The 25,393-nt window shown below is 40.8% G+C and overlaps 1 protein-coding gene across 1 annotated transcript in view; it reads right to left on the bottom strand.

Annotated features, from left to right (window-relative positions):
* NTNG1 (netrin G1) overlaps window positions 1-25,393 on the bottom strand; it is a 320,710-nt gene that overhangs the window by 128,893 nt on the left and 166,424 nt on the right. Inside the window, exon 3 of the mRNA XM_044302426.1 lies at window positions 6,571-6,743. Coding sequence (XP_044158361.1) covers window positions 6,571-6,743 — 173 coding nt within the window. The remainder of the gene's footprint in view (window positions 1-6,570; window positions 6,744-25,393) is intronic.

Here is a 25,393-nt window from a genome sequence, read left to right as displayed (position 1 = left end):
GATCTATCCTCAGGACCAGCTGCTTGAAGCGTTTGTGGAGCTTGTGCAAGCTCTGCTTTCCCTTCAAGATTACCAGCGCATGGTTTTACATGTAGGGTCAGCACAGTGTAATTACAACTGCTTGTCTCATTCACTTGAATCTTGAGGATAGATCCTCAATATTCGACCACTGTACAATGACTTTATGCCAACTTTCTCTATAAAACCGCTACAATCCTCAGTACATGACACAGCATGTTGGCTGTCACTTTCCTTTGTCATCCGTTCTCTTTGTTGGTAATCTGTTCACATTGTCCACAAATTCAGCAAATATTAGAAAGATGGTTATTTTATCTACAGTTAGGCCCATATATATTTGGACAGAGACAACATTCTCTAATTTTTGTTCTGTACATTACTACAGTGGATTTTGAACAAAACAATTCAGATGCAGTTCAAGTTCAGACTTTCAGCTTAATTCAGTGCGTTGAACAAAATTATTGCATAAAATGTGAGGAACTAAAGCATTTTTTAGACTCAATCCCTTCATTTCAGAAATTGGACAAATTAAATAATTGTAAATAAAATGTTAATTTCTAATACTTGGTTGAAAAGTCTTAAACTCATGGACATCACCAGACGCTCTGTTTCCTCCTTTTTAATCCTCTGCCAGGCCTTTACTGCAGAGGTTTTCAGTTGCTGTTGTTTGTGGGCCTTTCTGTCTGAAGTTTAGTCTTTAACAAGTGAAATGCATGCTCTATTGAGTTTAGATCAGGTGACTGACTTGGCCATTCAAGAATATTCCACTTCTTTGCTTTAATAAACTCCTGGGTTGCTTTGGCTTTATGTTTTGGGTCATTGTCCATCTGTATTATGAAACGCTGACTGGCTGCATTTGGCTGGATTTGAGCACAGAGTATGTCTCTGAAAACCCCAGAATTCATCCAGCTGCTTCTGTCCTGTGTCACATCATCAATAAAACACTAGGGACCCAGTGCCACTGGCAGCCATGCATGCCCAACCCATCACACTGCGTGTGCCGTGTTTTACAGATGATGTGGTATGCTTTGGATTAGAGATGAGCAAATCTAAGTTGACAGAGTGGAATTCAATCCGAATTTCAGGAAAAATTCAATTCGCACCGAATCCGAATTTCCTCAGGCTTCGTTGTAACGAATCACAATTTTTCCTAAAACGGCTCCTGCACATGTAACAAGGAACTCTGGGAACACGGGATCGCCCATAATGCCATGCAAGCAGCCAATCAGCAGCCAGCCAGCCCTGTGATGTCACAGGCCTATAAATAGCCTCAGCCTTCTTGGATTCGGCCATTTTCCAGTGTGTTTAGTGCAGGTAAAGACGTCAGCAGGCGCTAGGGACATTGCTAGGAAAGACTTCATTGTGCTAAAAACATTATTTATAAGTTCAGGGAAAGATTATTCAAGGTGTAGGGAAAGGATAGGGAGGAATAATTCAACAGCATTTATGTAGAACAGGGTTCAGTAGGGGAGGTTACAACAGGGTAATAGGAACAATCTTATTACACCTTGCTGCACTGACTGGTGATCCAAATTGCCATTATACAGCTCTGTAATTCCAGCAAACCGTTCTTGTTATTGGGGTGCAAATGCTGTTTAATACAGCCATTAACAGGGTTTATTACAAGGAAATATTTCTACATCTTATTTGCCCTTATGCGATGCAGTTATATGTTCTGAAGCATTTTTTGGCTTGTATTAGTGGGAAAAAAGGGCCGTTGTGTGGCGAAGTGCGAAAATTATAGCCCTTTTTGTTGTGTATTAGTGGCAAAAGAAAAACATATGTGCAGTTCAGCGGTGCAGTTATCTGTTCTAAAGCCCTTTTTGTCGTGTATTAGTGCAAAAGAAAAATATATTTGCCGTTCAGCAGTGCAGTTATATGTTCTAAAGCCGTTTTTGTCATGTATTAGTGGCAAAAGAAAAATATATTTGCTGTTCAGCGGTGCAGTTATATGTTCTAAAGCCTTTTGTAGAGTGTATAAGTGGAAAAATATAAGGGCCTATTTGCCATTCTGCAGTGCAGTTATATGTTCTAAAGCCCTTTTTGTTTTGTATTAGTGGCAAAAGAAAAATATATTTGCTGTTCAGCAGTGCAGTTATATGTTCTAAAGCCCTTTTTGGCATGTAATAGTGGCAACAAAATATGTATATTTGACGTTCTGCGGTTTTGCTCCAAAGCCCTTTTTGGTGTGTATTAGTGGCAAAAAAATAATAATTTGACGTTCAGCGGTGAAGTTCCATTGTGCTACAGCCATTTACAGGGTGTATTAATAGGATGTTTTTAGCAATAATAGGATTATTAGCTGTTCTGCGGTGAATTGTGATTGCTATATATATTATTTTATGGGTGTATTAATAGGAAAAAGAATACAGGAAAATTGATGGGTGATTGTAGACTTTCTTCTGTATGAATCAAATGATGTCAATTCATTGGTGAAATGTTTTTATGAAATGGCATTTATGGGGAAAATTGATGGGTGGTTGCAGACTTTCTTCTGTATGAACCGAATTACATCGATTAACCATTCAGTGGTGAAATTTGCTTGTGGTACAGCCTTTTTTGGAAAAATTGGTCGGTAGCTGTAATTATGGCAAGGACAATATATGTCCTTTACGTAAATGTGGTTCCTGCACAGCCACTTCAGCAACTTGGCCAGGTGATGCTGCTTCCGCCTCCACATTCTCATGCCGTTGGTCTTGCATCAATGTCTGCCTCTACCTCCTCATCCTCCACCATGTCCTTAGCCTCCACTGCAGGGACAATTCACAGTGCTCCTCCAGCATACCACATGTGCAGGGCACGGCAGTGTCATGCTGTTCTACACCTAGTTTGCCTTGGTGAACGGAGTCACACAGGGGAGAAACAGCTCCGTGTCCTTCATCAAGAAATCGAATCCTGGCTTTCTCCGCGACAACTCAAAATTGAAACAATGGTGACCGACAATGGTAAGAACATGGTGTAGGCATTGCATCAAGGAGGGCTGAGCCATGCGCCCTGCATGGCACACATGTTCAATCTGGTTGTCAAGCGGTTCCTTAAGTCTTCCACCCATCAGCAAGACATCCTAAAAATGGCCAGAAAACTTTGCATGCACTTCAAACACTCGTACACCGCAAAGCACACCCTCCTTAAGCTGCAGCGGCAAAGCTGGCATCCCCAAACATAGGCCAATATGCGTCATTTCCACCCGTTGGAATTCCACCCTCCATATGTTGGACCGACTATATGAACAGAGAAAGGCCATAAACGATTTCTTGATGATCCAAGCGGACAGGAGTACTCCCCTGTGTAACTTCGATGTCAGCCTCAGCCAGTGGCAGCTCATGCGTGACACCTGCCATTTGCTCAGGCCCTTTGAGGAGGCCACATTATTTGTCAGTTGCCAGGACTACAGGATGAACAACGTCATTCCACTGCTTCATGTTCCGGAACAGATGCTGGCAAATTTGGCTGGTCAGGGGACTGGAGACGTGGTGCCTAGATCTCGGCCATATGAGCCCTGTGGGGGTTGAACTGGAGGAGGAGTAGGACATTGGAGCACAAGCAATGTTTAGCGAAATGGGTGGTTTTTACACCCAGGTGACAGGAGAGGAGAATCCGGGGCAGCGAGAGGAGCTACAGGGTGATGAGGAAGACGAGGCAGAGGACCCAGACACACCGTTGCAGTATGCAGTGGAGATGGAGCAGGGAGTCCCTCCGAGTCCCTTGCACAAATGGCCTGATGCATGCTCACTTGCTTGCGTAGTGACAGCCAAATTGTCTCCATTTGGCAGAGGGCTGACTTCTGGCTCTCCACCTTGTTGGACCCTCGCTACCAATCCAAAATGGGGGCCTTTTTTACACCTGCTGAGAGGGAGGATAAACTGAACTATTATAGACACATTCTATGTAGTCAGTTGGCCGCTGCCTATCTGCACCATCGTACATTCTCTCGCAGGTCTGACTGGGGGGTCCTCTGCGCTCACGTTCCTCTACCATGGCTGCTATGGCAGGGTGGGGGGAAGGAGCAGTTCCAGTTCCATCAGCAGCAACTTGAGTCAAGAGTCAATGATGAGAAGCTTTCTTCACCCGCTTAGTGAAGAAACTACTCACCAGCAACAGCAGCTAGAACTGGAGCAGGACCTGAACCAGCAGGTGGTGGCATATTTGGACAGCATCCTGCCCCCCCCCCCCCATTGAAGATCCACTGGACTACTGGGCAGCCAAACTAGATTTGTGGCTGCAACTAGCAGAGTTTTCCCTGGAAAAGCTGTCCTGCCCATCCAGTAGCATGGCATCAGAGTGGGTGTTGAGTGCAGCGGGGGCCAAAGTTGCCCCAAGAAGAACTTGCCTGTGTAGAGACTGACCTTTGCAAAGATGAATCAGCCATGGATCAGCCAGGATTACGACCCAACAATGCCTGATGCATCAGACTAGATCATCCATGGTGCCACACCAGCGCTTTGACAAAAGAGACCGGTTTCTTCTGGCAACCTGCCTCAGCTACTATTCTGACCCTGCCATCTGCCTGATGCCACACATCTGATGCCAAGTGCTCCTTATTTCACTCACCATCTTCAGCTGGTACTCGTAATGCCACCCCACCTCCCCACTCTGTCACCGGGTCACTCTGTGGTCTCCTGATGCTGCTGTCACCTCCACACTATGTCACCTTGCCACTCTGTAGTTTCATGGTGCTGCTGCCACCTACACACTGTCATTTTGCCAATATGTGGCCTTCTAATGCTGCTTCTGCCAACTCCACACTGTCATTGTGCCACCCTGTGACCTCCTCCTGATGCTGCTGCCACCTCCACACTGCCATTGTGCTACTCTGTAGCCTCCTGATGCTGCTGCCACCTCCACACTGTCATTGTGCCACTCTGTGATCTCCTCATGCTGCTTCCACCTCACCACTATGTCATAGGGCCACTCTGTGGACTTCTCATGCTGTTCCCACCCTCCCCACTTCATGACTGGGCCACTATTTTGCTTTTCGGCCTGGCTGACATCATAATTTTTTTTACCCTTCTTCTGATCTGTCAGAAGGAAGGAAAAATGAGACACACAATAGATCCTGTCTGTGTAGCAGCTATCAGGCCTGTATGGTCCCATCAGAATTGGCTTGTGATTTGGTAGCCAAAAGCAGGAGTGGGTACAAAACACAGAAGACTTGCAAATATTCTGTTCACATGTGATCTCTGTTTTGGATACACTCCTGTTCTTTTTGGCATTAGTAATACTGATGGTTTACTGACCAAATGCTGACCGAGTGAAGGTGGATGCTCAACAGACAGGATCCGTTTTTTGGGAGTTATTGTTCTGATGGATCAGAGGAAGGGCAAAATAATCAGTGACATCAACACAAACTTACTGCTGACACTCTCTCCACTTTGTCGGGGGGCTCTACTTGCATAAGCGTTTAATAGAACAGGTTCTGTTGACATCTATGTGAAATCAGCTTATGATGGTGTAAAATGAGCGCGCTTCTTCTTGGTGCTAACATCGACCTGTAAGGCAGAGTTCATACTTGAGTTATTTGGTCAGTTTGGCCCCGTGACTGCCCAAATAAGTGAAGTGTGCAGTGATTCTAGGAGCGACGCCTGTCATCTGCATGCGAACTGGCCGAATCAAATTTTTCTGAAATTCGCTCATCTCTAATTTGGATCATGAGCTGTACCATGCCTTCGCCATACTTTTTTCTTTTCATCATTCTGGTAGAGGTTGATCTTTGTTTCATCTGTCCAAACAATGTTCTTCCTGAAGTGTGCTGGTTTTAAGATTTTTTTTAGCAAAATCCAATCTAGCCTTCTTATTTTTGAGGCTTATGACTGGCTTACACCGTGCAGTGTACCCTTTGTATTTACTTTAATGCAGTATTAGATTTGGATATTGATACGACTGTATCTTGGAGAGTGTTGTTCACTTGGTTGGCTGTTATGAAGGGGTTTCTCTTCACCATGGTTATTATTCTGCGATCATCCACCACTTTAGTCTACCGTGAGCGTCCAGGTCTTCTTGCATTGTTGAGGTCACCAGTGCTTTCTTTTTTTCTCAGGATGTACCAAACTGTATATTTTGCCACTTCTAAAAGTGTAGCAATTTCTCGGATGGGTTCTTCCTGTTTTTGCGGATGAAGGATGGCTTGTTTCACCTGCATGGAGAGCTTCTTTGACCACATGTTTACTTCTCAGCAAAATCTTCAAAATGCAAGCACCACACCTCAAATAAAATACAGGGATTTTATGTGCTTCATTGAGAATGAAATATTGAAGGAATTGCCCACACCTGCCCATGAAACAGCCTGTGAGTCAATTGTCCAATTACTTTTGGTCCCTTTAAAAACAGGGTGCCACATGTAAAGGAGCTGAAACTCCTAAACCCTTCATCAAATTTTTATGTGGATACCCTCAAATGAAAGCTAAAGGTCTGGACTTTATGTCCATGTCCATTATATAACAATAACTTGAATATGTTTTAGTAAACGGGTAATAAAAACAAAAATTGGTTCAGTGTCCAAATATACATGAACCTAACTGTATATCTACAGTAAGTAATGGAATATATACTCACAAATATTGGCAGTACCCTTGGGAATTGTAAGGTAGGAGCCGGGGCTCCATGCTTGTCCTTGATAGTTCTTCTTACACCGTTCACAGTCCTGTCCAGTGGTGTTGTGTTCACAATCACAGGCCAGACGGTGGTTTGTGAAGGTACAGCTGTTGGCATGTAGATTACATTTACACCTAAAAGACAAAACGGTATCTCTTAAAAATTTGAGAACATCTGAGCCACTGACAAAACATTTTTTGGTACAGCTGATACTGAAAACTTAAAGGTTAAGGACACCTTTGGGTGCATTTTTAATTATTGAATTCCACTTACTTTGGCCTAAAACTCAATTTTTAAATGGTGTTTATTATAATAAATTTCACCTCTTTGTCAACTTTCTGTTTCACCGCATACATAGACTGTTACTTTTCCTTTTCAGTTAATCCTTCAGAGAACTGCTCTGATGGCTTGATCTGTAGCCCGTATATTTATTTTCCTAACAGCTCATAAGCACTCATTTAACCCCTTCCCGACCCTTGCAGTACAGGTACAATGCAGCCGCCAGTGACTTTCCGTCCAAACATATTGCATGCTGATAGGGTAAGCATAAGAACTGTCCTTGCCTCAACACTGTCACGGGCCAACCACTGACATTGCTGAAAACTCTGGCTCGTTAAGCCCTTTGATACAACAGTAAATTCTAACCGCTGCATCTAAGTAGTTTACAAAAAGGAAAAAATACAATAGAAAAAAAGATAAACAATAGACATATCAGGTACCACTGTTTCTGCAACAACCAGCTCTATAAAAATATCACCTTACAAAAAGCATATCAAGTGATCAAAAGTTGCATTTACCCCAAAATGGTACCAATCATAATTTAATATTTAATAAAATATTTGCAATAAATTCGCAAATTCTAGAATTTGTGATCTGTCATTATTTTCGCGATTGCACAAATCGGCACTAATGATACGCATATTTTTTGCACAATACATGCAACTTCACATTTTATTAGGTCTGAGTAGATATTATTGATTGGTGCACTAAGTATTGTAACATCACAGCACTATGTCTGTAGCATGCATGTATGGACAGCAGAGAAACCGTAATTCCTATCCCACTACCTAACACCCTGCACTGGAACCTATCAGCTACACTATATCACTATCTAACCTACACTGACTATCTCCCACTAACTACCTGTATTATATATATATATATATATATATATATATATACTGAATGCAGTACTTTTAGTGTGACTCTCGCAGTGCGCTGGCGTGCCGCCGACGGAACTCCGCCCCCGCCCCATTATAGTCAATGGGGACGGAGTGGCAGTCCAGGGGCACACGTGTACTAGCGGCAGAACAAATCCAACAGGCTGTTCACCTGCCGGAGTCCCCTGCCGCTAGTGTGAAACTAGCCTTACTATCTAATGTAATTGGATAAGGAATAGGATCCAGATGAAAGCACAGAACACAGCAATGTCACTGCTCTCTCTCTCAGAACTGCAAAAAAACTGCAGAAAATGGCTGCTTGGGAGATTCTTATATCGCAAGGGGTAGGCAACTTTACTATTAGTTTCTAGGGAAGTTGCTAAGCTCTGACAAAGATATTGCAGCCTTCTCATTGGCCCACGAGCAAGAAGGGAGGTTACTGATGAAAAAAAAATCTAAAATATTTGCAATTACGAATATATAGCACTATATTCTACATCTTCGCGAATTCTCGAAATGCAGATATTCACGATAAAAATTCACGATTAGAATATTTGTGATCAACACTATAAAACACCACATTGGGCCTAAAACGTGCATGGTGCTCTTTTACTCCAATGCCCGGATGCAAAAGAATGGGGCTCCATGTAGGGTGTTTCTAAAACTGGCAAGCAGAGCATAATAGTAAGAGGGCTTGCTTTTCACACTGGCACACACTGGGCACAACATATTGGGCACTGAAATTGCATATCTGTGGAAAAATTGCAATTCTCACTCTGCACAATCTACTGTGAATTGATTTTTGCAAAACATCTTTGGAGCCTAAATGCTCACTACAACTATGGTATATTTTTGTGATGGGCTTGGTTTCTAAAATGGGGTCACTTTCTGTGGGTTTCTTTTTTATTTAACCTTAAAGTCTCTGCAGTTTTCAGCCAGTGTTGTGTAAATCACCAGATTAGGGCTCATGCACACAACTGTTGTTTGGGTCCGATCTGCATTGTTTTGCATGTCCATTTACTTCAGGGGGCCACAAAACATGCGGCCAGCACATCTATTCTGCGCTATCCACAAAATTATAGAACATATCCTATTCTTGTCTGCATTATAAGGACAATGAAAGGACTGTTCTATTAAGGGCCGGTGGTTCCATTGCACAAAATGTAGAATGCAAACAGCTGGTATCTATGTTTTGCGAATCTGCAATTTGCAGACCGCAAAACAGCCAATGATCATGTGCATGAGCCCTTAGGACTCAACTGCAGATGGTGTTCTTTGTCTTCTGAACCCTGCAGTGTGCCCAAATAGCAGTTTATGTACTATGTAATAAATTGTGGTTATTTTTCCCCTGTTACTTCTTTGGTGCTATAGCAATATTTTATTGGAAAAAAAATAGTCAAGTGTTTCTAAATTCTATGAAATGGCTCTGGGGTCAAAGCACTCACTACACCCCTCAATAAATTCCATGAAGGGTTTAGTTTTCAAAATGGGGGTCACTTTTTTTGGGGGGTCCTCTGTAGGGGTACATCAGGGTCTCTTCAAATGTAGTATGGTGCCATAAAACCATTCCAGTAAAATCTGCCCTCCAAAAACCATACGATGCTCATTCACTTCTGAGCCCTGTAGTGTGCCCATACAGTAGTTTACAACCACATTTGGTGTGGTTCTGTAAACTGCCGAATCAGGGTAATAAACATTGAGGTTTGTATTGCTGTTAACCGTTGCTGTGTTACAGGAAAAAATGTATTCAAATTTAAAAATCAGTTTTGAATAATTTGAGGGGTGCAGTTTTTAACCCTTCAAAGTGACTTGATAACTGAATTGGTCATTTAAAAAGTCTGTTTTGGAAACTTTCTACAAAATGATGCCAACATAAATTAGACATGTTGTGAATGTTAATTAATAACTATTAATAACTATTTTATGAGGTATTAGTATCCATCTTAAAAGCAGAAAAATTCAAATATAAAAAATGTAACTTTTTTTGCATTTTCTGTACATTTTGGATTGGAAAGATAAAACATATCGACTTAAATTTACCACTAATATGAAAAGCATGGTATCCAAAATCAATCTCAAAATCTTTTGGATAAGTAAAAGCATTCCAAAGTTATCAGCACATAAAGTGACAAGTCAGATTTTCAAAATTAAGTAGGGTCAAGAATGTGAATAATGGCAGGGTCTGGAAGGAGTTAGGCTAAATTAAGATCAAACTGATTTATAAATTATCAGGGAACTAAATCTAACGGCTACAGTTCTGGCCTTCAAAGCAGCTCACTGATGTATTTATGTAGAAGGAACAGTCTGCAGATGCAGACTTTTCCTGTAAAGTAAAAACTGTTGAAAATGTTTAATGAAAAAAGTTGAACAAATATTTTTAGACCAAAATACGTAGAATGCAGTAATAAAATTTTACTTTCAATGGTGTCAATAGCCTTTAAGAGCAGGGCTAAAGTTCCAGTACATGAAACATAAGATTTATAATCACTCTACTTTCGGAATAAAATTCTATAAATGAAATGCTGGTTGTTAGTACTAATATGAGAGGGTATTCTTATTACTAGTCCAACTGCTGGGACCCCAAGCATTTGCCCTGATGCTCCATTCATTCTTTTAGGGACCTGCAGAAATAGTCAAACACTATACTTGGCTATCTACGGAAATCCCACAGGGAATCGTACTGGACCCCCGATGTCGGGATCTCCCTATTTCCCTATCCTGTTCAGTGGATAGGGGATACCTTTTAGTACGGAATACCCCTTTAAATTGTCAGCACTGAATCAGGAAAAATGGCTTCTAAAGGCAAGCAGTTAAAAAGCATTAGGTCAGATTTTGATCACACAGTGTATTAGATAGAAGCCGGCCTGCTTACATTACCACACAGGCTACTTTACAAGCAAATAGCTTTGGGTGTTGCCAGTCAACTGAAATGCTGGAAAAATTGACAATTAACAGCACAGGTGGATAGATACGGCCATTAGTGATGACAATCAATGACCCCACTTTAAACACAAAAAGCTGTTATCCATGTTGCTGTAAAGCAGCAAAAACAAATTAGTAACTGCTCATTGACGGATCAAAGAATTCACCATAAGCCGTTTGAAATAGTGCATTTCCCTATAAAATAAAAATGTTTAAAAAAATCAAACGTCAAGCATTTTGCTAAAAATACAAGAGGTCATATAAAAGTGCTTGTTAAACAACATATGGAGAATAGGAACAGATGCCACTAATACCATCCATTATTCATTGACACTGGGTAGGAAGGGTCGTGTCAGAGGATCTGGTAATCTACATATGCAGAATAACAACAGGCATTTATAACAGGGTTTTATTCCCAAGACAAGAATAGTGGCATTAGGGCCTGATTACATTTGACTATCACTGTCCAATGTCAATTATATATATATTTTTTGTTTAATTGGATCTGTTAACCAGTCCTTAGGTTTTCAACGGTGCTTCTGTAATGGTTAAGTGTTAGTCTCTATTTGACACGTTTCTGAAAAGGCCTTTTTTAGCAGGGCAGACAGATTGGAGACTGTCTAATTTTTTCCTAGGAACCTGATGGATCCATTTTATTTTTGCATAATGAAACTCTATGGCATCTGGATGCCTTCCCTTGCACTATTTTGTTTGATGCTCATTTATTTTACATGATAATTACAGATGAGCAAATTGATCAAAAATTTGATTTGGGTTCAATCCGGCAGAATCAATCGATCAATTTGGTCTGAATTGATTCTTTTAAATGAAAACAGGAAAAGTCCAGCACCCAAACGTGTAGAAAATCAGTAAGTCCCATCACGGATCCTTGGCGAGTCCAAGCCCAAAACAGCAGCAGCAATTACAGGCACGGATCCAGCCGACTTGATAAAGCATCATTGAAGCAGTCTTGACATGTTACAACCATACAGCCGTCATAATTAGACATGAGCAGAATAGCAACAGGCATTTATAACAGGGTTGTATTTCCAATTCAAAGCTAATAGCGGTATCTGATAGTAAAAATCACAGTGTAAAATTAACAGAAGAATAAATGAAATCATACTTACCTCCTCTATTTGCTCACGACTGGCAGCCCGCCGTCATCTTGATTGAAGATCTGGCATGAAATCCTGTGCGGCTCGAGATAATGTCATTACACCGGTCGGTGGGGTGATGTCATACATCACAGTGCACAGGATTTTGTTGCGAGACCTTTAAACAAGACAGTGGCAGCCGGCCCGTTACGAGCAAATGGAGGAAGTAAGTGTGATTTTTTTTTTTTTTCAACTATTTCAGGTAAAATCAATTTGCTACCACGAAGCACAAGGAAATTCGGCTTCACAGCGAATCTGATTTATCCTGAAATTTGGATCGAATTCCACTTTGTCAGGTTCAATTTGCTCAACACTAGTCCTAATCGTAGACCGTTGTGCGATTGTAACTCAGCATGACTGCAATTTTTAATGTAAATACTTCAATAAAGCTGATATTTTATCAATTCCACTGGACCCCTCAGTGTATTTGCTGCCAAATAATTCTACCTGAAGTGAAATCTCCCAGGACTCTCATTTTTCACTTAAATTTTTTTTTATTCATTTCTCTCTCTAAACTGAATCACCCAAAATTCAGATTTAAATTCACCTAAAATTTTTACAAAATTAGTTGAATCCAATTTGTTTAGAATCAACTCGCTCACCTCTAATGATAATAAAACAAGATACTTCAATAAGATAAAAAGTAGTGTGAATCTAGTCTTACTGAAGGAGAATGATGGTCACAAAAGTATAAAGTTAAAAGATTCAGCTTAAGACAGTTTCTATCATAGTTTGTAATAAACAATCTTGTATAGAGACAACCTATTTAAGCATCCCAGGCACACTTCAGATTTTGCTGAAATAGAAATGTAGTATTACATGGCAGCCATTTAACCCCTTAAGGACTCAGCCCTATTTCACCTTAAGGACTTGGCCATTTTTTGCAAATCTGACCAATGTCACTTTAAGTGCTGATGACTTTAAAATGCTTTGACTTATCCAGGTCATTCTGAGAATGTTTTTTCGTAACATATTGTACTTCATGACACTGATAAAATGAAGTAAAAAACAATTCATTTTTATTTATAAAAAATACCAAATTTACAAAAAATTTGCAAAAATTGCAAATTTCCAAGTTTCAATTTCTCTACTTCTATAATACATAGTAATACCTACAAAAATAGTTATTACTTTACATTCCCCATATGTCTACTTCATGTTTGGATCAATTTGGGAATTATATTTTATTTTTGGGGGATGTTATAAGGCTTAGAAGTTTAGAAGAAAATCTTAAAATTTTTCAGGAATTTTCAAAAAACCACTTTTTAGGGACCAGTTCAGGTCTGAAGTCACTTTGTGAGGCTTACATAATAAAAACCACCCAAAAATGACCCCATTCTAGAAACTACACCCATCAAGGTATTCAAAACTGATTTTACAAACGTCGTTAACCCTTTAGGTGTTCCACAAGAGTTAATGGCAAATGCTGATAACATTTCCGAATTTAAATTTTTGGGCAAATTTTCCATTTTAATAAAATATTTCCAGTAACAAAGCAAGGGTTAACAGCCAAACAAAATGCTATATTTATTGCCTCGATTATGTAGTTTGCAGAAACACCCCATATGTGGCCGTAAACTACTGTACTGGCACACAGTAGGGCGTAGAGGGAAAGGTGCGCCGTATGGTTTTTGGAAGGCAGATTTTGCTGGACTGGTTTATTTACACCATGTCCAATTTGAAGCCCCCTGATGCACCTCTAGAGTACAAACTCCATAAAAGTGACCCCATCTAAGAAACTACACCCCTCAAGGTATTCAAAACTGATTTTGCTAACTTTGTTTACCCTTTAGGTGTTGCACAAGAGTTATTGGCAAATGGAGATGAAATTTGAGAATTTCTATTATTTGGCAAATTTTCCATTTTAATCTATTTTTTTCCGTAACAAAGCAAGTGTTAACAGCCAAACAAAATGCTATATTTATTGCCCTGATTCTGTAGTTTGGAGAAACACCCCATATGTGGCCGTAAACTACTGTACGGGCACACAGTAGGGCGTAGAAGGAAAGGTGCGCCGTATGGTTTTTGGAAGGCAGATTTAGCTGGACTGTTTTTTTTGACACATTTGAAGCCCCCCTGATGCACCCCTAGAGTAGAAACTCTCTAAAAGTGACCCCATCTAAGAAACTACACCCCTCAAGGTTTTCAAAACAGATTTCACAAACTTTGTTAACCCTTTAGGTGTTGCACAAGATTTAATGGAAAATAGAGATACAATTTCAAAATTTCCATTTCATATCTTTTTTTCCAGTTACAAAGCAAGGGTTAACAGCCCAAAAAAACTCATTATTTATGGCCCTGATTCTATAGTTTACAGAAACACCCCATATGTGGTCATAAACTGCTTTATGGGCACACGGCAGGGCGCAGAAGGAAAGAAATGCCATACAGTTTTTGGAAGGCAGATTTTGTTAGACAGTTATTTTGGACACCATGTCCCATTTGAAGCCCCCCTGATGCACCCCTAGAGTAGAAACTCCAAAAAAGTGACCTCATTTTAGAAACTACAGGATAGTTTAGGGTACATATGATTTTTGGTTGCTCTATATTACACTTTTTGTGAGGCAAGGTAACAAGAAATAGCTTTTTTGGCACCATTTTTTTGTTATATACAACATTCATCTGACAGGTTAGATCATGTGGTATTTTTATAGAGCAGGTTGTCACGGAAGCGGCGATACCTAATATATATGCAATTTTTTTATTTATGTAAGTTTTACACAATGATTTCATTTTTTAAACAAAAAAAATCATGTTTTAGTGTCTCCATAGTCTGAGAGCCATAGTTTTTTCAGTTTTTGAGCGATTATCTTAGGTAGGGTCTCATTTTTTGTGGGATGAGATGACGGTTTGATTGATGACAAAAAATAGCTTTTTTAAAAAACACCGTTGTTATTTTTACTTTTTTTACGGTGTTCACTTGAGGGGTTAGGTCATGTGATATTTTTATAGAGCCGATCAATACGGACGCGGCGATACCTAATATGTATACTTTTTATTTATTTATGTAAGTTTTACACAATGATTTCATTTTTGAAACAAAAAAAAATCATGTTTTTGTATTTCCATAGTCTAAGAGCCTTAGTTTTTTCAGTTTTTGGGTGATTACCTTGGGTAGGGTATGATTTTTGTGGGATGAGATGTCGGTTTGATTGGTACTATTTTTGCGTACATGCAACTTTTTTGATCACTTTTATTATCTTTTTTGGGAAGTAAGGTGGGCAAAATTTCAATTTCCTCATAGTTTTTTTTAATTTTTTTATGGCGTTTACCGTGCGGGGAAAGTAACATGACCGTTTTATAGCTCAGGTCGTTACGGATGCGGCGATACCTAATATGTGTAGTCTATTTTATTTCTTTAATTTTTATTCAGTGATAACTGTGTTTTTTATTATCTCCACTTTTTTTTACTTTTTTTTGACTCAGACCCACTTGGTTCTTGAAGATCCAGTGGGTCTGATGTCTGTATAATACAGTACAGTACAGTACACTATATAGTGTATTGTACTGTATTTTACTTACACTTTGTCTGAACAGATCTATGCCTTTAGCACAGATCTGTTCAGCACCATGGACAGCAGGATGCCTGAGAAGGCATCCTGTTGCCATGGGAACCTTCCCCGTCTGCCACAACTGAGCAGACGGGGAAGGAGAAGGAGGGGGGCTCCCTCCCTCTATGACCCCATCCTGTCTGGGGGCTGCAAAGGCACAGCAGCCCCCTGATGGGAGAGGGGGGAGCTCCTTGACTGTTAACCCTTTCCATACAGAGGTCCGTACGGACCGCGGTATGGAAAGGTTTAAACGGCTGACATCACAGCACAGATGTCAGCTGTTTATACCAGAGTGTCAGCAATGTGCTGACACTCTGGTATACCCACTGGACACCAATAAATATTCAAGAGGAGGCGGGCGGGGGATCGCGATCCTGCCTGCCGCACCGCCCGCCTCCCGCACCGCCCGCACCGCCTGCAACCCCCCCTGCACCACCCGCCGGCATAAAATCATTCAGGTGCAGGGGGGATGAAAAAAATCTTTATTTTGGGCATTTTAACGTTTCTGATCCCCGCGGTCCCAAAAACTGCAGAAAGCGCTGCAAACCGCAGGTCTGAATTGACCTGCGGTTTGCTGCGATCACCGATACGGGGGAGGTCATGTGACAGGATGCCCACTGAATGATTTCAGCAGGCATCCTGTTCCGATTAACCCCCGCAGCGTCGCAATCACGTTTTAAACTCATGACGTACCGGTACGTCATGGGTCCTTAAGGACTCGGGAAACATGCCGTACCGGTACATCATGTGTCCCTAGGGGGTTAAATGACTGGCCATTCACCGGCATGGTAACTCAGAGGTTAGAGCTGATGCCTTGCAGGATTAGAGTCCTAAATTAAAATCCAACCAAGGACAACATCTGCATGGAGTTTCCAAAATAAAGAATGAACCTGGATCACACATCCTCATGCTATGCTTCGATCTAATAACTGCTTCTCAGCATAATTAACATCACTTCTCAGCATCATAAATAGTCTGCAGGCCCCTATGTTGCATGCTATACGCGAGGCATTAGTATACATTTTAATCAAAAAGCATCTGCATGGAGCTTGTATGTTCTCCCCATGTTTGCATGGGTTTCCTCCCACACCCCAAAGATCCCAACTGGGGACTGTGAGTGATGATAATGTCTGTAAAGTCTATAAGCAGCATGGTGGCTCAGTGCAGAACAAATGGAGGCCAGCCTGCTGTTTGCTCTGCACTGGGGTCCTGAGTTCAGATCTGACCAAGGGCAACATCTGCATGGAGTTTATGCGTGAGTTTCCTCCTACTCTAGAAGAACATACAGAGAGGTAATTTGGAATTTAGATCGGGAGTCCCAGTGGAGAGACAGTCAGTGACAACGGTGCTGTGGAATATGTAAGCGTTACATAAACCGACTAAAATAAAAAAAATATGCCCAAATAGAACATATGGACATAAACCCTTGATAGAACAAAGATCTAATACTTTTAGAGGACACATCTTCAATGCAACATTAATCATTCTATCTGTTACTGAAATGAAATATGTGAATGGCTTCTATGAGTTACTACAAACAGTGTGTAATACCAGTAAAAAACATTACCAGCACAATATATGAAAAGATTAATGTGTGAGTAAAAGAAAAACCCTTTCACGTCATATATCACAAGTTTACGCTGTGTTGGTTATTATAAAAAGACAATGGTTAACCTATTTGACTAATGCTATGCAAAGTGAAGGGGTAAGCAGTCACTGGAGAGTCGCGGATACATTTTTAATGACTTGCCATATGTTCTGAGTTTAAACACATTTTCACCTCCTTGTTATTCTGTGTTAAAGTTTCAGAGCTCAAGATTAAAAGGACAGGGGTGAGCGTCACGTGGCTGGTATCAGAACTACTGGGAAATCTAACAGAGGCAACCTGGCACATCAGCAACTACTATGCGACAATTTAATATTGCTACCCTAAGAACAGACTACACGGCTTCAAAATGTTACATAAACAGTCCTGTAACATATACTTATGCAGGTTTCTGGATTCTTCAGATTTTATACTACAAATCATACTTGATGCAATGCAGATATTCTCTTCCTTACAGACAAAGGATGAGCAGACTTATCTTTGGCTATGCAGCACCGGGAAGTGGGATTTGGTTCTGGTTGCACTTCCTGACCGTATGCATCACCTTTGGATTTGAAAATGCAGTACACTATAGATTTCTGGTGAATACAATCTGTTCAATTGCAAAATACATAAATGGATATTTGTTTTAAATCGATGGAACGATTTTTATTAGGCGGGTCATGGAGTCTACAGCATGCAGTATATGTATACATTTGACTACAGTTCCATTGGATGTAATTAAACTCTTACGGTCCTCAAGATCTGCTCTTCGGAACTGACTTCCAAAATGTATTAAAACACTTTATGAAGACTCCCAAATAAAAATCTACTTTAATTCTAGATAGTTGGTTTGATTTTGGTCATGTTACATATATCAAAATGTGAAACCTGAAGTCAAATCCACAAGAATATGATGCGGCTTTATTTGTGGATTTGACCTGGATTTCTGCTCAGACAATCTGTAAGGTTAATAAAGCCTTAAGGCTCCTTTACACTCCTGAACAGAGCAGGCGATTGTCGGAAAGGAAGTATTCCTTCCCAACAATTGCCTGCTTGTCAGTGAAGGAAACCGCTGCATGTAGATCTCCTCTACAGTATAAGGGTAAGCAATCACTAATGCCATCGCTCGACCACATACAGAATAGTTGTGAGCCGGCAGCAGAATGCTGTTTAGACATCGCAATTTGCTGCCTACAAATGATGATTTAGATGTCCGCACCAACGATTCTGTTATCCGATGAATGAGCGTTTCACATTTGTACGAATGCTCATTAGCAATAATCTGCCCAAACATCAGGCAGTCTAAAGTAGTCTTTAGAGTTAAAGTGTACCTGTTGTTGCAAGTGACTCTTCAGAATAAGCTGTCTTGTATTGTATGTGTACACAAAGAATATCTGGCAATTTTTGGACTTGAATTCTACTTTTATCATCAGTAGGGATCGGCAACTTGCTCAAAATTCAATTTGTGTTTGATTTGACTTAATCAGTTGACTGATTTGTTTTGGGTCTGAAGCCATTCTTCCCGAAACTAAAGAATAGGAGATATCCTAGGACTCATATATATTTTTCTCCATAGTCTCTTAGGTCCCTTTCACACGGGCGAGTTTTCCGCGCGGGTGCAATGCGTGACGTAAACGCATTGCACCCGCACTGATTCCTGACCCATTCATTTCAATGGGGCTGTGTACATGAGTGATGTTTTTCACGCATTACTTGGGCGTTGTGTGAAAATCGCAGCATGTTCTATATTCTGCGTTTTTCACGCGACTCAGACCCCATAGAAGTGAATGGGGCTGCGTGAAAATCGCATTGCATCCGCAAGCAAGTGCAGATGCAATGCGATTTTCACGGATGGGTGCTAAGGAGATGATGTGAATAAATAGGGATGAGCCCCGGAACACCATTAAAGTCTATTTACTTTATTATTTTCCATTATAACATGGTTATAATGGAAAATAATGGAATTCTTTAATACAGAATTCTAAGTAAAATGACCATTGAGGGTTAAAAAATAATAATGAAGTTAGAAGAACCTTCTATCTTCATTCAGCAGAACCTGCGCTGACGTCACTGTGCTCACCACATGTTGAGCACGATGACGTCAGCACAGGTCCTGTTGCAGGTCCTGCAAGAAGAAGAAAGAAGACAATAACGACTGCACGATCAAGTGGATGAGGTGAGTAGTTTTTTTAAATTCGTTTTTAACCCTCAATGGTAATTTTACTTAGTATCCTATATTAAAGAATGCTATTATTTTCCATTATAACCATGTTGTAATGCAAAAATAATAATTAATTTTTTAATAAATTGTCACTCTAAAAATGAACAAGGATATTCATGCCATCTTCACTATCTTTGGCTAGTAACATAGTTGATTTGTTCATCTCTAGGCATTATTTCTGTACTTCAGTGGGTCATATACACTGCTCACAAAAAGTTAGCGATATTTGGCTTTGTAGTCAAATTTATGGAAAATGTAAAAAGTTCCCACTACAGTGATATTATATCATGAAAGTAGGACATTTAAGTAGAAGCATGCAATGGTGGTTTATTCGTCTCAAACAATTTATTAAAACAAAAGCCAACAACAGTGCCTCTACATGGTGACTCAGCTGATCCCACAAGTTTCAATGGGATTCAGGTCTGGAGAAAGTCAAGCAGCTGTTCCCTAATGATGCGTCCTCAATGAGCTGGCATATTTTCATCGATGAAGATGAAATTAGGCCTGTGTAGTTCATGCTGAGGCAAAATGACTGGATTAATGATGTTATTCAAGTAGTATGGGCTTGTCACATTACTATTCACAAAGTGTATGGCAGTTCTGTATTGGCTAGACACACCTGCCCACACTGTAACACCACCACCACTACCACCAAAGGCTCGTCTGGTTACAACAGTGGCTGATGCATAACGCTCTCCTTGACATCTCCAACATAATTTCTGCTCAGCATGAATCGATGTTCATCAGTGAGCAACACTAAGGCCCACTGGTCCGTTGTCCAGCATAGCTGCTCCCTGGTCCATACAAGAAAATGACGCCTGTGTCTGGTTGTGTGGGTAGGTACCTTTGCAGGTCATCTAGCAGGCAGACCACGATGATGTAAACAGTTTTGAATGGTCTGACATGATACTTGGGTGCCTCTCACCTCCCTTAAATGTGCCTGGAGTTGTGCGGCATTCCACGGTTACACAGTGCATTGTTCACATTGTTCTTCTAAGCCTTTCTGTGACTCTTCCATTCTTTTTGTATCTCTGTTGCAACTTGCTGATGACACTATGTGACACTCTAAGCTCAGTAGGCACTTCGTCTGAAAACATCCTGCTTGAAGCCTTGAAATGGCATTTATCCTGGCATTTATCCTAGGTATTTATCTGCCATTTTCATTGGCAAAAGAAAATCAGATTATTAAATAATTTACATTTTATAGTAATGTTATTTGGATCTATCAGATACTGACTTCATGATGTTGTCCACAAATCAAGACACCTGAAACATGTCCTTTGTGGTATTGCACACAAATATTAGATCACAAATGTTAAAATGTTGGAGAACGTTAAGAAATTTGTGATGGAAAGTTTGGTGAACTTCTTTCCAGTCTACCTGACATAAAACCTTAATTTATCATTCCAACCATATTTTCTAAGTTTGTTCTTGTTCCCAGTCAAGAGCAGGTTCATGTGCAATACGCTCTTTTGCCATTCACAACACATGAGTGCCTCTTACAAACCACACTCCATTTCTCAATTTGTTTTCTGTCAAACGTAATACATTTTGGCACACTAATGGTTCTTTTGGAGACTATATTCTTTCCAATCAGCCTAGGTATGAGTGCTGGGACCTGGTATCTCAAGCTTGAAGAGCAATTCACCTTAAAATAAACAAAAACTTGTCACTATGTGAATAACCTTGATTTGTCCTTCTGGTCACAAACTCTAATCAGCTATTTTATAACAAAATGTGCCTAAACGATAACCCATGATAATACTATAAAGGAAAAAGAAAAAAGAAAACACATTGCTATGTAAGAGGTATTGTTTCCTGGATACTTGTTATGCCAACACAGGCCTTATAAATACAGTGTGGATTGAGGATGCTAGGCTAGGCACCATGCTGTGCAGACTCAACAATCCCAATGACTACGGGGGCAGCAAGTTTGATATATGATGTATTGCTGTAAGGAGGCAATACTAGAAACAAGGGCATAACATAATAGAGAGCGGAGAAAGCTCCCAACAAGAAAATGTGATCAATGTCAATTTAATAAAAATCTGCTTTATTAATGTTTATAAATTAGGATACTAAAATAAGAAAATACATTAGAAGCCCTTAAACTGAATATTGAGCATTAAACAGAATATACACATAATAATTAATATATAATTCTCTAAAATAGGAAATATAAACATTTTACACATTCTGTTTAGCTTGAGGCTGTGTAGGGTATGCCATGGGCATATGTTACTTAAATAAGCACTCCCACAAATTAGAAAGGTACATGATGATGTAAACTGGAGTGACGCTAATCTTCTTTCCAATGACTGTATTTCTGAGTTATAAACTCACTTCTGATCCTCAGCTATGTCACGTGACCAACACTCTGACTCTCCAAATAACACAGCATCTTAGGTGTGGACAGTAAGCCAGTAACTTCCTGTCCTGTGTCAGTTGGAGATCAGAGAGTTGGTCACATGACACAGTTAAGGATCAGAAGGGAGGTTATAAATCACAAATACGGTCACTGTTTGGAGGTTACTTTCACTGCAGTTTACATCATGTACCTTTCTAATTTTCTAAATTTCATCTTCTGCGCTACATGCTATAATGTATGTTGTATTGTTCCTGTGCCTTTAAATTGCTGTGCATGTACATAGGCTGCAAAGACGATGATGACTGTTTTGTTATGCAAAATTATTTCTGAAATACTGTTTGGGCCACTGTGATAGCAGCTATGAGGGTCGGAGGTCAACGTTTTGATCATGCGGATGCTTTAGGCTGTTGTGGAGTAGGGGGGTGCTTATTTATATTGGGCTGTCAGAGATGTGCGTTAGAAAGCAGTAGGTACGTGACAGTCAAACTGAGAGTGCATCCTGTGTAGAGCCGAGCTAGAAGGATTGCAGAGCTGAGTTAGGAGATAAGTCAGAGGAAGAGACAAGGGATTCGAGAAACTAGAAGAGTGGAAGCTGCTGTGAGAGCTGGGCAGAGCACAAGCTGCCATTGAGAGGGCCTAGTGAGGGACTTCTGTGCTGTTGCAGGAGCATTGAAGGAGGTGCTGACTGGGTAGCACAGGTCTGGGATAGGCAATGAGAGTTAGTACTATGGAGACCTTTAAATTGTTGAGTAGAAAGTTGCTACCTCAGCAAGTGACTGGCCTGCTGGGGGTTAAATAAACCATTCCCTGCAACACAATCAAAGATAACTGCCAGGTACTGTCATGGTGTGGTGCCACACTTCTGCACCGGGACTATACCCGGCAAGTGTATTTTCCTCAATTAAGTAACCAAGAAAAAAATTCCTGTCCACTGTAACTGCCAATAATTGTGCCTTGAGAGTTATTATAATCACCAAACTAGTGCCTTATCCTTTCAATAGCGTTTCTGTTTTGTCCAGCCTGTGTATCCCTGCTAGAGTTCAACAACCAATGACCCATTGTCTAATGACAAAGCCCTGCTCTGACAGGAAAACCAGGCGACAAAGCAGCATCTCATCAGTACATCTGGCAGTAGTGGTATGGTAGCCATTTTATCACACAGAAACAGATATTACTTAAAATCCATGTTTAAACCTTTAGCTGAGATGAGCGAAGTTATGAAAAATTGTATTCTGCTGCTTTGCTAAATTTTACAAAGAAGTTTGATTTGTGATGAATTACTGCTTCATAAAGTGCCCTTCAATCATTGAACCCTCAGATGCTACGTTAATTACTGATTGTGGAATCCGAGGCAAAATTTTAAGAATTTCAGGGGCTAATTATGGTAAAAATAAGAAAAGAAAAAAAATTACTTTATCCATACGATCGCGTAGAGGCCATCGTAGCCATCTTGATTTAAGGAATCACATTAAGCACACAGCAGCTCTCACCTTCCCCTTCACCAGTCGAGCACGGATGACACACCCGGATTCGCAATGGTAAATTCGAAAATATAGGAAAATCCAGCTCAAGAAATGGTGGAAAAAATTTGTAGCTTCATTGCGGCATAAAATCTTCGACAGAAACAGGAATGTTCGGTAAAACACTGAACATTCCTGTTTCTTTCGAAGATTTTATGCCGGAATAAAGCTACGATTTTTTTCCACCATTTCTTGAGCTGGATTTTTCTATATTCATCTTGATTTAAGACACCGTGAAAAATCTCGCACAGTGGTGTCATGACTAGAGTTGAGCGAACACCTGGATGTTCGGGTTCGAGAAGTTCGGCCAAACTTCCCGGAAATGTTCGGGTTTGGGATCCGATCCGAACTTCGTCCCGAACCCCATTGAAGTCAATGGGGACCCGAACTTTTCATAGTAACATAGTACATAAGGCCGAAAAAAGACATTTGTCCATCCAGTTCGGCCTGTTATCCTGCAAGTTGATCCAGAGGAAGGCAAAAAAAACAAAAAAAAAAAACCCTGTGAGGTAGAAGCCAATTTTCTCCACTTTAGGGGAATATAAAATTCCTTCCCGACTCCAATCAGGCAATCAGAATAACTCCCTGGATCAACGACCCCTCTCTAGTAGCTATAGCCTGTAATATTATTACACTCCAGAAATACATCCAGGCCCCTCTTGAATTCCTTTATTGTACTCACCATCACCACCTCCTCAGGCAGAGAGTTCCAGAGTCTCACTGCTCTTACCGTAAAGAATCCTTTTCTATGTTTGTGTACAAACCTTCTTTCCTCCAGACGCAGAGGATGTCCCCTCGTCACAGTCACAGTCCTGGGGATAAATAGCTGATGGGATAGATCTCTGTACTGACCCCTGATATATTTATACATATTAATTAGATCTCCCCTCAGTCGTCTTTTTTCTAAAGTGAATAACCCTAATTTTGATAATCTTTCAGGGTACTGTAGTTGCCCCATTCCAGTTATTACTTTAGATGCCCTCCTCTGGACCTTCTCCAGCTCTGCTATGTCTGCCTTGTTTACAGGAGCCCAGAACTGTACACAGTACTCCATGTGTGGTCTGACTAGCGATTTCGGCACTAAAAAGGCTGTAAAAAAGCCCAGGAAAGAGCTAGAGAGCTGCAAAAGGCAGCAACATGTAGGTAAATCCCCTGCAAACAAATGTGGATAGGGAAATGAATAAAAATAAAAATAAAATAAATAAAAATTAACCAATATCAATTGGAGAGAGGTCCCATAGCAGAGAATCTGGCTTCACGTCACCCACCACTGTAACAGTCCATTGTCAGATATTTAGTCCCAGGCACCCAGGCAGAGGAGAGAGGTCCCTTAACAGAGAATCTGGCTTCTTGTCAGCAGAGAATCAGTCTTCATGTCATAGCAGAGAATCAGGCTTCACGTCAGCCACCACTGCAACAGTCCATTGTCATATATTTAGGCCCAGCACCCAGGCAGAGGAGAGAGGTCCTGTAACAGACAATCTGGCTTCATGTCAGCAGAGAATCAGTTTGCATGTCATAGCAGAGAATCAGGCTTCACGTCACCCAACACTGGAACAGTCCATTGTCAGATATTTAGGCCCAGGCACCCAGGCAGAGGAGAGAGGTCCCGTAACAGAGATTCTGGCTTCATGTCAGCAGAGAATCAGTCTGCATGTCATAGCAGAGAATCAGGCTTCACGTCAGCCACCACTGTAACAGTCCATTGTCATATATTTAGGCCCAGGCACCCAGGCAGAGGAGAGAGGTCCCGTAACAGAGAATCTGTCTTCATGTCAGCAGAGAATTAGTCTGCATGTCATAGCAGAGAATCAGGCTTCACGTCAGCCACCACTGCAACAGTCCATTGTCAGATATTTAGGCCCAGCACCCAGGCAGAGGAGAGAGGTCCCGTAACAGAGAATCTGGCTTCATGTCAGCAGAGAATCAGTCTGCATGTAATAGCAGAGAATCAGGCTTCACGTCAGCCACCACTGCAACAGTCCATTGGAATATATTTAGGCCCAGCACCCAGGCAGAGGAGAGAGGTCCCGTGACAGAGGATCTGGCTTCATGTCAGCAGAGAATCAGTCTGCATGTCATAGCAGAGAATCAGGCTTCACGTCAGCTACCACTGCAACAGTCCATTGGCATATATTTAGGCCCAGCACCCAGGCAGAGGAGAGAGGTCCCGTAACAGAGGATCTGGCTTCATGTCAGCAGAGAATCAGTCTGCATGTCATAGCAGAGAATCAGGCTTCTTGTCACCCAACATTGGAACAGTCCATTGGCATATATTTAGGCCCCGGCACCCAGAC

This window comes from Bufo gargarizans, chromosome 7 (assembly GCF_014858855.1).
Source record: "Bufo gargarizans isolate SCDJY-AF-19 chromosome 7, ASM1485885v1, whole genome shotgun sequence".
NCBI classification, from domain to species: Eukaryota; Metazoa; Chordata; class Amphibia; order Anura; family Bufonidae; genus Bufo; species Bufo gargarizans.
This window is presented reverse-complemented; position numbering and strand designations above follow the sequence as displayed.